At 45.1% G+C, this 16,584-nt stretch overlaps 1 protein-coding gene and 1 non-coding gene across 2 annotated transcripts in view; one reads left to right on the forward strand and one right to left on the reverse strand.

Annotated features, from left to right (window-relative positions):
- DNAJB11 (DnaJ heat shock protein family (Hsp40) member B11) overlaps positions 1 to 3,015 on the reverse strand; it is a 62,311-nt gene extending 59,296 nt beyond the window's left edge. The window contains exon 1 of the mRNA XM_038743731.1: positions 2,905 to 3,015. Within this exon, the coding sequence (XP_038599659.1) occupies positions 2,905 to 2,972 (68 nt within the window). The 5' untranslated portion in view covers positions 2,973 to 3,015. The remainder of the gene's footprint in view (positions 1 to 2,904) is intronic.
- A 12,124-nt stretch (positions 3,016 to 15,139) lies between these two features.
- On the forward strand, positions 15,140 to 15,277 carry LOC119938518. The gene has a single exon (XR_005454450.1). It is a non-coding gene; the product is annotated as a small nucleolar RNA SNORA7 (small nucleolar RNA).
- Positions 15,278 to 16,584: the final 1,307 nt, after the last annotated feature.

Consider the following 16,584-nt stretch of genomic DNA (forward strand, 5'->3'; position numbering starts at 1 on the left):
ATCGTATTCATTGAGTGCTTCGTGTGTGCAGAGCACTGTACTAAGCGCTTAGGGAAGTACAAGTTGGCAACATCTAGAGATGGTCCCTACCCAACAGCGGGCTCACAGTCGAGAAGGGGGTGGCAGAGAACAAAACAAAACATATTAACAAAATAAAATAAGTAGAATAAAAATGTACAAGTAAAATAAATAGAGTAATAAATATGTACAAACATATATATATATATGAATATATAGAGAGATATATACATATATATGAATATATATAGATATATACATACATGGATATATATATATGAATTTTTATACACAAGAGAAGCAGTGTGGCTCAGTGGAAAGAGCGTGGGCTTGGGAGTCACAGGTCATGGGTTCGAATCCCTCCTCCCCCACCTGTATGCTGTGTGACCTTGGGCAAGTCACTTCACTTCTCTGTTCCTCAGTTCCCTCAATCAATCGTATTTATTGAGCGCTTACTGTGTGCAGAGCACTGTACTAAGCGCTTGGAAAGTACAAGTTGGCAACATAGAGAGACGGCCCCTACCCAGCAGCGGGCTCACAGTCTAGAAGGGGGAGACAGACAACAAAGCAAAACATATTAACAAAATCGAATAAGTAGAATAAAAATGTACAAGTAAAATAGAGCAATAAATATGTACAAACACATATACATACATATATGTGAATGTACATACATATTACATACATATTATACATATATATGAATATATACATACATGTGTGTATATATACACATATGTGTGTGTTTATATATACATATATATGAGTATATGAATATATATCTATAAGAGAAGCATGTGGCTTAGTGGAAAGAGTGCGGGCTTGGGAGTCACAGGTCATGGGTTCGAATCCTGCCTCCCCTACCTGTCTGCTGTGTGACCTTGGGCAAGTCACTTCACTTCTCTGTGCCTCAGTTCCCTCAATCAATCAATCGTATTTATTGCTCAATTCGATTGAGTGCTTACTGTGTGCAGAGCACTGTACTAAGCACTTGGGAAGTACAAGTCGGCAACATAGAGGGACGGTCCCTACCCAACAGTGGGCTCACAGTCTAGAAGGGGGAGACGGACAACAAAACCAAACATATTAACAAGATAAAATAAACAGAATAAAAATGTACAAGTAAAATAGAGTTATAAATACGTAGCAACATATATACATATATATGAATATATATACATATATGTGAATATATATGTGTACATATACACACATATATATGAATATGAATATATATGTGAATATATATGGGTAAGTATGCACATATATGTGTGTATATATACATGTATATGAATATATATGAATAGATATGTAGATAGATAGATCTAGATAAGAGAAGCAGTGTGGCTCAGTGGCAAGAGCGCGGGCTTGGTCGTCGCAGGTCATGGGTCCGAATCCCGCCTCCCCCACCTGTCTGCTTTGTGACCCTGGGCAAGTCACTTCACTTCTCTGTGCCTCAGTTCCCTCAATCAATCGTACTTATTGCTCAATACGACTGATTGATTGATTGTTTACTGTGTGCAGAGCACTGTACTAAGCGCTTGGGAAGTCCAAGTCGGCAACATCTAGAGACGGTCCCTACCCAACAGTGGGCTCACAGTCTAGAAGGGGAAGACAGACAAGAAAACAAAACATATTGACAAGATAAAATAAACAGAATCAAAATGTACAAGCAAAATAAATAGAGTTATAAACACGCACAAACACATATACATATATATGAATATATATACATACATACATGTGAACATATATGTGTGTATAACATACATGCACATATAGATGAATATGAATATATACATATGAATATGGATATACAGTGTAAATATACACGTATATATTTGTGCATATATACATATATATGAATATATATAAGAGAAGCACTGTGGCTCAGTGGCAAGAGCGCGGGCTTGGTCGTCACAGGTCATGGGTCCGAACCCCGCCTCCCCCACCCGTCTGCTGTGTGACCCTGGGCAAGTCACTTCACTTCTCTGTGCCTCAGTTCCCTCGTCTGTCGAACGGGGGAATGAAGCCTGCGAGCCCCCCATGGGACAACCTCATCTCCTTGCATTCCCCCCGGGGGGCTGAGAGCAGCGCTTTGCACATAGTAAGCGCTTAACAAATACCAACATTATATATACAGTACATACATGTACAAACACATATACATGAATATGCTTACAGATATATGAATATATACATATATAGGAATATGTATATCCAGGTGTGTATACATGCACACATATATGTGTGTGTATATACACATATATATGAATATGTATATTAATATATATTCATATTCTCATCTATATATGAGAATATGAATATATATTAATATATATTCCCATATATATGAGAATGAATGAAAATAGAGCACTAAATATATATATGAGAATATTTATATTTATATATATGAATGTATATACGAGCACATATATATATATGAGAATATGAATATATGTTAATATATATATATATATTCATATTCTCATATATATGAGAATGAATGAAAATAGAGCACTAAATACGTACAAACATATATATGACTATATATATGTGTGTGTGTGTATATATATATGTGTGTGTGTATATATATATGTGTGTGTGTATATATACATATACATATATATATACACATATATATATATATAAAATATATATATAAGTGACTGAATGGTCCCAGCCCCTCCCCCGGGTGTGGGCCCAATCCGCGGCAGTTGGTGGGCGGCTGCGGTGCGCGGGGCACTGTGCTGAGCGCTGGGGAGAGGGCGACGGATCGAGCGGAGCCGGTCCCTGGCTGTAAAGGAGGTGCCCCCCCCCCCCGGTGGTGCCCCCCCCCCCCCGGTGCCCCCCCCCGTCGGTGCCCCCCGGTGCCCGCTCACCCACCCGGCGATGACGGTCCCGACGAGGTAGAGCAGGAGGAGGCAGGCGGTGCCGAGGCCGAGGGGGGCCATGCTCGCTCCCGCCGCCGTCGCCTCCCCCGGGGCCGCGGGCACGCGCACACGGGGGGCACACGGGGGGCACACGCGGGGGGCACGCGGGACGGGGGGCACCGCGGAGCCGAGAGTAGCCGGCAGCCCCAGAGTAGCCGCGCCGGGGCCAATGGGGGCGCTCCGAGTCACCGGCGCCGGCCCGCCGGCCAATGGGCGACCAACACTTCACCGCCCGCCCGCGCGGGGCGGCCAATCGGAGGCGCCGGCGCCGCCCGCGGACGGCCAATCGGCGGCGGCCGCCAGGGACGAGGGGCGGGCGCAGGGACGGAGGGAGGAAGGGGGCGCTCCTGCGCTCGTCCGTTCGTGCGTTCGTTCGTTCGTTCATTCATTCATTCACTCGTTCGTTCATTCATCCATCATTCCATCCATTCACCCATTCATTCATTCAGTCAATCACTCGTTCATTCATTCAATCACTCATTCAATCATCATCATCAATCGTATTTGTTGAGCGCTTACTATGTGCAGAGCACTGTACTAAGCGCTTGGGAAGTACAAATTGGCAACATCTAGAGACGGTCCCTACCCAACAGTGGGCTCACAGTCATTCAATCAACCGATCGCTCATTCATTCATTCAATCACTCATGCATTCATTCATCCATCCATCATCCCATCCGTCCATTCATTCATTCATTCATTCACTCATTCATTCATTCAATCAACCATCACTCATTCATTCATCCCTCCATCATTTCATCCTTCCATCCATCCATCCATCATTCCATTCATTCACTCATTCATTCAATCAACCAATCACTCATTTATTCATCCATCCATCATTCCATCCATCCATCCATCTGTTCATTCATTCAATCACTCATTTATTCATTCATTCACTAATTAATTCATTCAATCAATCACTCATTCATTCATTCATTCATTCAATCACTCATTCATTCACTCATTAATTAACTCATTCAATCAATCACTCATTCATTCATTCACTCATTGATTAATTCATTCAATCAATCACTCATTAATTCATTCATTCATTCACTCATTAATTAATTCATTCAATCAATCACTCATTCATTCATTCACTCATTGATTAATTCATTCAATCAATCACTCATTAATTCATTCATTCATTCGTTCACTCATTAATTAATTCATTCAATCAATCACTCATTCATTCATTCAATCACTCATTCATTCGATCAATCAATCATTCATTCATCCATCCATAACAATAATAATGATGGTATTTATTAAGCACTTACTATGTGCAAAGCACTGTTCTAAGCACTAGGGAGGTTACAAGGTGATCAGTTTGTCCCATGGGGGGCTCACAGTCTTAAACCCCACTTTACAAATGAGGTAACTGAGGCCCAGAGAAGTTATGTGACTTCCCCAAGGTCACACAGCTGACAATTGGTAGAGCCAGGACTTGAACCCCTGACCACGGACTCCAAAGCCCAGGCCCTTTCCATTGAGCCACGCTGCTTCTCTGTCCACCATTCATTCATCCATCCAATAAATGCGATTGAATCCATGCATTCATTCATCCATTCATTCGTCCAACCATTCATTCGTCCATCCAGCCATCCATACATTCATTCATTAATTCATCCATCCATCCATCCATACATTCATTTATCCATTCATTCATTCATCCAATCATCCATACATTCATCCATTCATTCAATCGTTCGTCCATCCATCCAGAGAAGCCGCGTTGCTCAGTGGAAAGAGCCTGGGCTTGGGAGTCAGAGGTCGTGGGTTCTAATCCCGGTTCCGTCAATTGTCAGCTGTGTGACTTTGGGCAAGTAACTTCACTTCTCTGGGCCTCAGTTCCCTCATTTGTAAAATGGGGATTAAGACTGTGAGCCCCCCGTGGGACAACCTGATCTCCTTGTAACCTCCCCAGCTCTCAGAACAATGCTTTGCACATAGTAAGTGCTTAATAAATGCCATTATTATTATTGTTATTATCCATCCATTCATTCATTGATCCATCCAATCATCCACAAATTCATTCATCCATACATTCATTCATCCGATCATTCATTCATTGATCCATCCAATCATCCACAAATTCATTCTCCATACATTCATTCATCCGATCATTCATTCATCCATCCAATCATCCATACATTCATTCATCCATACATTCATTCAATCGTCCATCCATCCATTCATTCATTCAATCGTATTTATTGAGCACTTACTGTGTGCAGAGCACTGGACTAAGCGCTTGGGAAGTCCAAGTTAGCAACATCTAGAGACGGTCCCTACCCAACAACGGGCTCACTGTCTAGAAGGGGGAGACAGACAACAAAACAAAACACGTAGACAGGTGTCAAAATTGTCAGAAGAAATAGAATTACAGCCGTATGCACGTCATTAATAAAATAAAGTAGTAAATATGTGCAAGTAAAATAGAGTCATAAATCTGTACAAATATATACAAATGCTGTAGGGAGGGGAAGGAGGTAGGGCAGAGGGGGAGATGGGGAGGAGGAGAGGAAGGAGGGAGCTCAGTGTGGGAAGGCCTCCTGGAGGAGGTGAGCTCTCAGGAGGGCTTTGAAGGGAGGAAGAGAGCTAGCTTGGCGGATGGGCAGAGGGAGGGCATTCCAGGCCCGGGGGAGGACGTGGGCCGGGGGTCGACGGCGGCACTGGAGAGATCGAGGCACAGTGTGAAGGTTAGCTACAGGGGTGGGTCATTCATTCATTCATTCATTCATTCATTCATTCATTCAATCGTATTTCTAGACTGTGAGCCCACTGTTGGGTAGGGACTGTGTCCATATGTTGCCAACTTGTACTTCCCAAGCGCTTAGTACAGTGCTCTGCACACAGTTAGCGCTCAATAAATACGATTGACTGCATGAATTGTATTTATTAAGCAACTATTGGTGCAGAGCACCGAACAAAGCGCTCAGAAAAGTACAATGCGGCAATAAAAGTGACAATCCCTCCCCACAGTGAGCTTGCAGTCTGGGGCCTTGAGGGGAGACAGACATCAAAACAAATAATCAGACAACGATAGCAATTAAACGACAGATCTAAACATGAGTGTTTTGGGGCTTGGGAGGGGGCGAGCGAAGGGAGCAAGTCAGGGCGAGGCAGAAGGGAGTGGGAGATGGGAGTCAGAGGTCATGGGTTCTAATCTCAGTTCCGCCACTTGTCAGCTGTGTGACTTTGGGCAGATCACTTCACTCTTCTGGGCCTCAGTTACCTCATCTGGAAGATGGGGATTGGGACTGTGAGCTCCACGTGGGAGCCTTGTATCCCCCCCAGCACTTTGAACAGTGCTTGGCACATATCCTCTCCCCCCCATCCCTCCCGCCTTACCTCCTTCCCCTCCCCACAGCACCTGTATATATGTTTGTACATATTTATTACTCTATTTATTTTACTTGTCCATATTTACTATTCCATTTATTTTGTCAATGATGTGCATCTAGCTTTACTTCTGTTTATTCTGATGACACCTGACCACATGTTTTGTTTTGTTGTCTGTCTCCCCCGTCTACACTGTGAGCCCGTTGTTGGGAAGGGACCATCTCTATATGTTGGCCAACTTGTACTTCCCAAGCGCTTAGTACGGTGCTCTGCACACAGTAAGCGCTCAATAAATACGATCGAATGAATGAATGAATGAAAAGTGGGGCTTAGTCAGGGAAGGCCTCTGGGAGGAGGTGGGCCTTCAGGAAGGCTTTGAACAGGGTGGGGACAGTGGTTGTCTGGGGGATTTGAGGAGGGAGGGCATTCCGGGCCTGAGAGACGAAGTGGGCCGGGGTGGGAAGCAACAAAGGAGAGATGGAGGCACAGTTCCCTGCCAGTCCCGGGACATTCATTCATTCATTCATTCATTCATTCAATCGTATTTATTGAGCGCTTACTGTGTGCAGAGCACTGTACTAAGCGCTTGGGAAGTCCAAGTTGGCAACATATAGAGACGGTCCCTACCTAACAGCGGGCTCACAGTCTAGAAGGGGGAGACAGATGACAAAACAAAACATATTAACAAGATAAAATAAATAGAATAAATATGTACAAATAAAATAGAGTAATAAATAAAATAGAGTATTAAATAAAATAGATTAATAATAAAATAAACAGAGTAATAAATAAAATAAACAGAGTAATAAATAAAATAAATAGAGTAATTTAGAGACAGCGGGGCTTTGGGTGTGGACTGAGGCCTGTTTATATGTATATATGTTTGTGCATATTTATTACTCTATTTATTTATTTATTTATTTTGCTTGTACATATCTATACTATTTTATTTTGTTAATATGTTTGGTTTTGTTCTCTGTCTCCCCCTTCTAGACTGTGAGCCCACTGTTGGGTAGGGACTGTCTCTCTATGTTGCCAACTTGTACTTCCCAAGCACTTAGTACAGTGCTCTGCACACAGTAAGCGCTCAATAAATACGATTGATTGATTGATTGATTGATTGATTGACTGAGGGTGGGCTGGCTCTGGCAGCCCCGGAGACCAGCCTGGTCTCCTCAGCGGTCGCCGGGGCAGAGAACTTGAGAAGCAGCGTGGCTCAGTGGAAAGAGCCCGGGCTTTGGAGTCAGAGGTCAAGGGTTCAAATCCCGGCTCCACCAGTTCTCAGCTGTGTGACTTTGGGCAAGTCACTTCACTTCTCTGGGCCTCAGTTACTTCATCTGTAAAATGGGGATTAAAACTGTGAGCCCCCCGTGGGACAAGCTGATCACCTTGTAACCTCCCCAGCACTTAGAACAGTGCTTGGCACATAGTAGGCACTTAATAAATGCCATCATTATTATTATTATTATTATTAGAGAACTTGCTCTCCCTGCTTCACCTGGCCCTGACCATCACTCAACCAGAGAGGCAGTGTGGTAATAATAATAATAATAATAATAATAATAATAATGACATTTATTAAGTGCTTACTATGTGTAAAGCACTGTTTCAAGCACTGGGGAGGTTACAAGGTGATCAGGTTGTCCCGAGGGGGCTCACAGCCTTAATCCCCATTTTACAGATGAGGGCTGAGGCTCCGAGAAGTTAAGTGACTTGCCCAAAGTCACACAGCTGACAATTGGCGGAGCAGGGATTTGAACCCATGACCTCCGACTCCAAAGCCCGGGCTCTTTCCACTGAGCCACGCTTCTTACTGGTACGTATGTACATATCTATAATTTTATTTCTTTACAGATCTATAATTTCCTTCATTTGTGTTGCTGTCTGTCTCCTCCTGCCCAGACTGTGGGCTCGTTGTGGGCAGGGACTGTGACCGTTTATTCATTCGTTCATTCATTCCATCGTATCTGGAACGCTTACTGTGTGCAGAGCACTGTAGTAAGCGCTTGGAAAGTACAATTCAGCAACAGACAGAGACGGTCCCTACCCAACAGCGGGCTCACAGTCTAGAAGGGGGAGACAGACAACAAAATAAAACAAGTGGACAGGCGTCAGTAGCGTCAAAACAAATGCATAGAGTTACAGATATATACACATCATTAATACAATAAATAGAATAATAAATATGCACAAATATACTCTAGAGCTGTGGGGCAGAAGGGGCGTAGAGCAGATGGAGGGATTCGGGGTGATGGGGAGGGGAGGAGGAGCAGAGGAAAAGGGGGGCTCAGTGTGGGAAGGCCTCCTGGAGGAGGTGAGCTCTCAGTAGGGCCTTGAAGACAGGAAGAGAGCTAACTTGGCGGATGGGCAGAGGGAGGGCATTCCAGGCCAGAGGATGGACTTGGGCTGGAGGTCGACGGCGGGACAGGCGAGAACGAGGCCCGGTGAGGAGGTTAGCGGCGGCAGAGGAGCGGAGGGTGCGGGCTGGGCTGGAGAAGGACAGAAGGGAGGGGAGGTAGGAGGGGGCGAGGGGATGGGCAGCCTTGAAGCTGAGAGTGAGGAGTTTTTGCTTGATTCGAAGGTGGACAGGCAACCCCGGAAGCTTTAGGCAACCACTGGAGATTCCCCAGATTGAACTAGCAGTGGGGAGGTCAGAAGATGACCAGTCCTCAAGGACTTCCAAGGCCCTTTGCAAGAGGACAGGAACAATCCTTTTTTTTATTATTATTGTAAGGTCATCATCATCATCAATCGTATTTATTGAGCGCTTACTGTGTGCAGAGCACTGTACTAAGTGCTTGGGAAGTACAAGTTGGCAACATATAGAGACAGTCCCTACCCAACAGTGGGCTCACAGTCTAAAAGGGGGAGACAGAGAACAAAACCAAACATACTAACAAAATAAAATAAATAGAATAGATATGTACAAGTAAAATAAATAAATAAATAGAGTAATAAATATGTACAAGCATATATACATATATACAGGTGCTGTGGGGAAGGGAAGGAGGTAAGATGGGGGGGATGTCCATAAGATGGGGGTAAGATGTCCATAAGGTCCTTATGGGCAGGGAACATGTCTGCTAATTCTGTTGTACTCTCCCAAGCGTCTCCCCTCCCCACAGCACCTGGATATATGTATATATGTTTGTACGTATTTATTACTCTATTTATTTATTTATTTTATTTGTACCTATTTATTCTATATATTTTATTTTGTTAATATGTTTTGTTTTGTTCTCTGTCTCCCCCTTCTAGACTGTGAGCCCGCTGTTGGGTAGGGACCGTCTTTAGATGTTGCCAACTTGTACTTCCCAAGCGCTTAGTACAGTGCTCTGCACACAGTAAGCGCTCAATAAATACGATTGAATGAATGAATGAATGAATGCTCTGCACATACTAAGTGCTCAGTAAATACAGTGGATTGATTGATTTTAGACTGTGAGCCCACTGTTGGGTAGGGACTGTCTCTATATGTTGCCAATTTGTACTTCCCAAGCGCTTAGTACAGTGCTCTGCACATAGTAAGTGCTCAATAAATACGATTGATGATGATGATGAGTGCTTACTGTGTATCAGGCACTATACTGAGCACTGGGATAGATACAGGATAATCAGGTGGATAGAGTCCATGTCCCACATGGAGCTCACAGTTTTAATCCCCATTTTCCAGTTGAGGTAACGGTGGTCTAGAGAAGTGAAATGACTTCTCCAAGGCCACACAGCAGACGCATGGCGGAGCCAGGATTAGTTAGAACCCAGGTCCTTCTGATTCCCAGGCCCGTGCTCTATCTACTTGGCCACGCTGCTTCTCCCTGTGTTCATTCATTCATTCATTCAATCGCATTTATTGAGCGCTTACTGTGTGCAGAACACTGTACTAAGCGCTTGGGAAGTACAAATTGGCAACAGATAGAGACGGTCCCTACCTAACAACAGGCTCACAGTCTAGAATGGGGAGACAGACAACAAAACAAAACATGTAGAACAAGGCCTGGGTAATAATGATACCAGTAATAGTAATAATAATAACAGCAATACTTTTAATTGGTATTTGTGAGGTGCTTACTATGTGCCAGGGCTCTGAACTAAGTGCTGGTTTAGATACGAACTAATCTGATTGGACACACCCCGTGTCCCACGTGGGGCTCACGGCCTTAATCTCCATTTTACAGTTGAGGTAACTGAGGCCCAGAGAAGTGAAATGACTTGCCCAAGGTCACCCAGCAGATCAGAGGTCATGGGTTCAAATCCCGGCTCCGCCACTTTTCAGCTGCGTGCCTTTGGGCAGGTCACTTCGCTCCTCTGGGCCTCAGTTCCCTCATCTGTCAAATGGGGATGAAGACTGCGAGCCTCACGTGGGACAACCTGATCACCTTGTAACCTCCCCAACGCTTAGAACAGTGCTTAATAAATGCCATTATTATTATAAGCAGCAGAACCAGGATTAGGACCCAATTCCTCTGTCTCCTGTGCTAATAGCAATAGAATTATTTGTTCAATTTACCATTTGCAAAGTACCGTGCTAAGGGCTGGGGTAGATGCAAGATAATTAGGTCCCTCGTGGGCCTCACAGTCAAAGTAGGAGGAAGAACAGGGATCAATCAATCAATCAATCAATCAATCGTATTTATTGAGCGCTTACTATGTGCAGAGCACTGTACTAAGCGCTTGGGAAGTACAAATTGGCAACACATAGAGACAGTCCCTACCCAACAGTGGGCTCACAGTCTAAAAGGGGGAGACAGAGAACAGAACCAAACATACCAACAAAATAAAATAAATAGGATAGAAATGTACAAGTAAAATAAATAAATAAATAAATGAATAGAGTAATAAATATGTACAACCATATATACATATATACAGGTGCTGTGGGGAAGGGAAGGAGGTAAGATGGGGGGATGGAGAGAGGGACGAGGGGGAGAATCCTCTAGACTCTCTAAATTAGAGGACTCTAGTCTAGTCCCCTAGACTGTAAACTCGTTGTGGGCAGGGAATGTGCCTGTTATACTCCTACATTGTCTTCACCCAAGCGCTTAGTACAGGGCTCTGCACACAGTAAGTGCTCAATAAAGATGACTGATTGTTCAAATCCCCATTTTTGCACATGAGGAAATTTAGGCACAGAGGAATCAAGTGACTTGCCGCGTGACTTTAGGTCACACAGCAGGTACAGGGCAGAGTCGGGATTAAGCGGCAAGGCTTAATGGATAGAGCACGGACCTCGGAGCCAGAAGGTCATGGGTTCTAATCCAGGCTCCGCCACTTTGCTGTGTGACCTGGGGCAAGTCACTCCACTTCTCTGGGCCTCAGTTACCTCATCTGTAAAGTTCATTCATTCAATCCCAGCGCTTAGAACAGTGCTCCAGCGCTTAGAACAGTGCTCCAGTGCTTAGAATAGTGCTCTGCACATAGTAAGCGCTTAATAAATGCCTTTAAAAAAATCGTAATTGTTGAGCGCCCACTGTTCATTCATTCATTCATTCAGTCGTATTTATTGAGCGCTTACTGTGTGCAGAGCACTGTGCTAAGCGCTTGGGAAGTACAAGTCGGCAACATATAGAGACGGTCCCTACCCGACAACAGGCTCACAGTCTAGAAGAGGGAGACAGACAACGAAACAAATCATGTGGACAGGTGTCAAAGTTGTCAGAACAAGTAGAATTAAAGCCTCTGAGCAGGTTCATCTCTGTCCTCATCTCCTCCATCCTTATGTGTGCCACCATCCTTGTTCCAAAGTTAAAATAGCCATAGAGAAGCAGGATGGATAGAGCCCGGGCTTGGGAGTCAAAAGGACCTGGGTTCTAAGTCCGGATCCACCCCTTGGCTCCTATGTGACCTTGGGCAAGTCACTTCACTTCTCTGGGCCTTAGTTTCCTCCTCTATAAAATGGGGATTGAGACCGTGAGGCCCGGGGGCGGACAAGAACTGTATCCAATCCGATTATGTTGTGTCTATCTCAGTGCTTAGTGCAGTGCCTGGCACATAGTAAATCATCATCAATCGTATTTATTGAGTGCTTACTATGTGCGGAGCACTGTACTAAATGCTTAAATACTATTAAAAAAAATTTATGGAGGAAACAGTATGGTCGCTGGGGAAGGGAGGAAGGTTTGGGGCGGGGGGGGAAGGGGGGTCCTCCTAACTGTAGAATCCCCAGGCTTTCACTGCCCAAAACCCAGCAGGACTCTGAGGAGAACTGCCCACCTGCCGGGTGGCCTATGATAACAATATAGCCCGTTGTTGGGTAGGGACCATCTCGATATGTTGCCAACTTGTACTTCCCAAGTGCTTAGTCCAGTGCTCTGAACACAGTAAGCGCTCAGTAAACACGATTGAATGAATGAATGAATGAATGAGCGCTTACGGTGTGCAGAGCACTGTGCTAAACGCTTGAGAAGGACAAGTCGGCAACAGATAGAGACGGTCCCTACCCAACAACGGGCTCACAGTCTAGAAGGGGGAGACAGACAACAAAACAAGACATGTAGACAGGGGTCAAAATCGTCAGGATAAATAGAATTATAGCTGTATGCACATCATTAACAAAATAAATAGAGTAGTAAATATGTACAAGTAAAATAAATAGAGTAATAAATCTGTACAAATGTATACAAGTGCTGTGGGGAGGGGAAGGAGGTAGGGTGGGGGGGGTGGGGAGGAGGAGAGGAAAAAGGGGGCTCAGTCTGGGAAGGCCCCCAGGCCAGGGGAAGGTCGTGGGCTGGGGGTCGACGGCGGGACAGGTGAGAACGAGGCCCGGTGAGGAGGTGAGCAGCAGAGGAGCGAAGGGTGCGGGTTGAGCTGGAGAAAGAGAGAAGGGAGGTGAGGGAGGAGGGGGCGAGGTGATGGCCAGCCTTGAAACCGAGAGTGAGGAGTTTTTGCCTGATGCGTAGGTTGACAGGCAACCACTGGAGATTTTTGAGGAGGGGAGTAACATGCCCAGAGCGTTTCTGTACAAAGACAATCCGGGCAGCAGAGTGAGGTGCAGATTGAAGCGGGGAGAGACAGGACGATGGGAGATCAGAGAGGAGGCCGATGCAGTAATCCAGTTGGGATAGGATGAGAGATTGAACCAGTAAGGTAGCGGTTTGGATGGAGAGGAAAGGACGGATCTTGGTGATGTTGCGGAGGTGAGACTGGCAGGTTTTGGTGACGGATTGGATGTGAGGAGTGAACAAGAGAGCAGAGTAGAGGACGACACCATGGTTTTGGGCTTGTGAGACAGTAGTGTCGTCTACAGTGACGGGAAAGTCAGGGAGAGGACAGGGTTTGGGGGGTAACATAAGGAGTTCAGTCAGACATATTGAGTTTTAGATATCAGACAGACATCCAGATGGAGATGTCCTGAAGGCAGGAGGAGACACGAGCCTGGAGGGAGGGAGAGAGAGCAGGAGCAGAATGTAGATTTGGGTGTCATCAGCGTAGGGATGATAGTTGAAGTCGTGGGAGTGAATGAGTTCACAGAGGGAGGGAGTGTAGATAGAGAACAGAAGGGGACCTAGAACTGACCCTTGAGGAACCTCTACAGCAAGGGGATGGGAGGGGAGGAGGAGCCCACAAAAGAGACTGAGAATGAATGGCTGGAGAGATGAGGAGAACCAGGAGAGGATGGAGTCTGTGAAGTCAAGGTTGGATAGCGTGTTGAGGAGAAGGGGGTGGTCCACAGTGAGAGGTCGAGGAGGATTAGGATAGACTAGGAGCTGTTGGATTTGGCAAAAAGGAGGTCATCACTGACCTTTGAGAGGGCAGTTTCTGTGGAATGTAGGGGACAGAAACTGGATTGGAGGGGGTCTAAGAGAGAATTGGCGTTGAGGAATTCGAGGCAGCGAGTGTAGATGACTCATTCTAGGAGTTTGGAAAGGAAGGGTCAAAGGGAGGTAGGGCAATAGCTAGAAGGGGCGGTGGGGTCAAGAGAGGGTTTTTTTTAGGATGGGGGAGACTTGGGCATGTTTGAAGGCAGAGGGGAAGGAACCGGTGGATAGTGAGCGGTTGAAGATGGAAGTTAAGGAGGGGAGGAGGGAGGAGGCGAGAATTTTCATAAGATGAGAGGGAATGGGGTAAAATGGGGATTGTGACTGTGAGCCCCACGTGGGACGGGGACTACGTCCAAACCAATTTGTTTGTATCCACCCCCGCGCTTAGTACAGTGCCTGGTACAAAGTAAGCGCTTAACAGATACCATAATTATTATGATTTCTATTAGTATCTGTAATTTACTTCCAGTCACCTCTGGCTAGTCCCTGTGGTATCAATCCTACGGAGAAAATGGTCTCTCTGACTCCCTTGGAGTTGGAGCCCTGGGTAGATATGCTTCTTCAATCTTTTTCACCGCCTCTTTAAAAGACCTTTCTGGGTAGGATCCATTCTGTATTCATTTGCATTCAAAAGAGTCACAGCTGCAAATTCTCATTTCCCCTTTCCAATGCTGCGGCACCCTTTTCAGATAGAATGCAGGCATCAGCAAAGAGTGAATGAATGCCTTTTGATGAGGATGATGCTGATGATTTAAAAGAATGTACTGGCCCACAGACCGCCAAGTTGCTCCTCAAATTGCAGTTACAATCTCCGGGAGTTCACCTAACCCATCAGTGGTATTCATTGAGTATTTACCGTGTACAGAGCACTGTACCAAATGCTCAGAAGAGTACGACAGATTCGACAGACGCCTAACCTGAGTCATTTAGGAAAAAAAATAGGCCATGTCCTAACCTGAACTCTGAAAGCTCTGTGAATTTCTGCAGAGTTCAGGGAGAAAATATTATGACTCAGAAATGTCTTCTAGGAGAATTCAGCACTCTGGCAGAGACTAAAGGGATTTAAGCAGGTTAAGACAGCGAACACCTCTCAGGGTCACACCTGGAGAGTTTCCAGTCCTCTACCAGTCTCGACTACGGGAGGGAGAGTCAAGCAGAGGTCTATCCATTCCATCCCTAGCTTGGCCAGTGGCTAGGGAGTGGAAGGCAATCGGCTACAAGTCAAAACTCACCTGGGCTGGGCCGCAGCGGCGTGGACGAGAGTCGAGGGCGGAGACTCAGGTAACTGCGCGGAAGGAGGCAATGGTCAACCGCTTCCCTATTTTTACCAAGAAAACTCTCCGGATCCGCGCCGAGAACGATTGCAGGTGGAGGTGGGGCTTTCTGGGAGAGATGCGCCCGTGGCGTCGCGATGGGTCAGACGCTACTCGACAGCATAAGACAACAGCACCAGAACAACATGGCAAAGGGTGCCTCACAACTTTTATCTTTGACTCATTCATCATCATCATCATCAATCGTATTTATTGAGCACTTACTGTGTGCAGAGCACTGGACTAGGTGCTTGGGAAGTACAAGTTGGCAACATCTAGAGACAGTCCCTACCCAACAGTGGGCTCACAGTCTAAAAGCGGGAGACAGAGAACAAAACCAAACATACTAGCAAAATAAAATGAATAGAATAGATATGTACAAGTAAAATAAATAAATAAATGAATAGAGTAATAAATATGTACAAACATATATACATATATACAGGTGCTGTGGGGAAGGGAAGGAGGTAAGACGGGGGGGATGGAGAGGGAGATGAGGGGGAGAGGAAGGAAGGGGCTCAGTCTGGGAAGGCCTGAAGGCCTCATTGCTGGGGGATTGGCAAACATTCAGGACTGTGTTTGCACTTTAGAGTTTATGCAGTATATAATTAGTAGTGCGTCCTAGTAGAATGAACACAGGCAGGGCTTGGAGTCAGAACTGGGTTGGATCCCAACAACTCTGCCACTTTCCTCATTGAGTAACCGCACAATAAATGCGATTGAATGAATGAATGAATGAATGAGTATTTACGGGTTAGTAAATATCCATCATCACCGTGTTGAGTCTATTATCTCCTCCTATCCGTGCTATTTGGTAGTCTAAAATAATCTGGTTGAATTTGAAGAGTTTATCAATAATAATAATAATAATGTTGGTATTTGTGGAGCGCTTACTATGTGCCACTTTCCTTCCTAGTGACACTGGCCAAATCACATAACTTATGTATTGCCTCGGTGTCCTCATCTGTAAAATGGGGATAAATGTCAGTTCTCTCTCTCTTAGACATATTAATTAATTCATTCATTCAATCGTATTTACTGAGCGCTTACTGTGTGCAGAACACTGTACTAAGCGCTTGGGAAGTCCAAGTTGGCCACATATAGAGACGGTCCCTACCCAACAGTGGGCTCACAGTTTAGAAGGGGGAGACAGAGAACAAAACAAAACATATTAACAAAATAAAATAAATAGAATAAATATGTACAAATAAATATG

Source organism: Tachyglossus aculeatus, chromosome 1 (assembly GCF_015852505.1).
Source record: "Tachyglossus aculeatus isolate mTacAcu1 chromosome 1, mTacAcu1.pri, whole genome shotgun sequence".
Taxonomy (NCBI): Eukaryota; Metazoa; Chordata; class Mammalia; order Monotremata; family Tachyglossidae; genus Tachyglossus; species Tachyglossus aculeatus.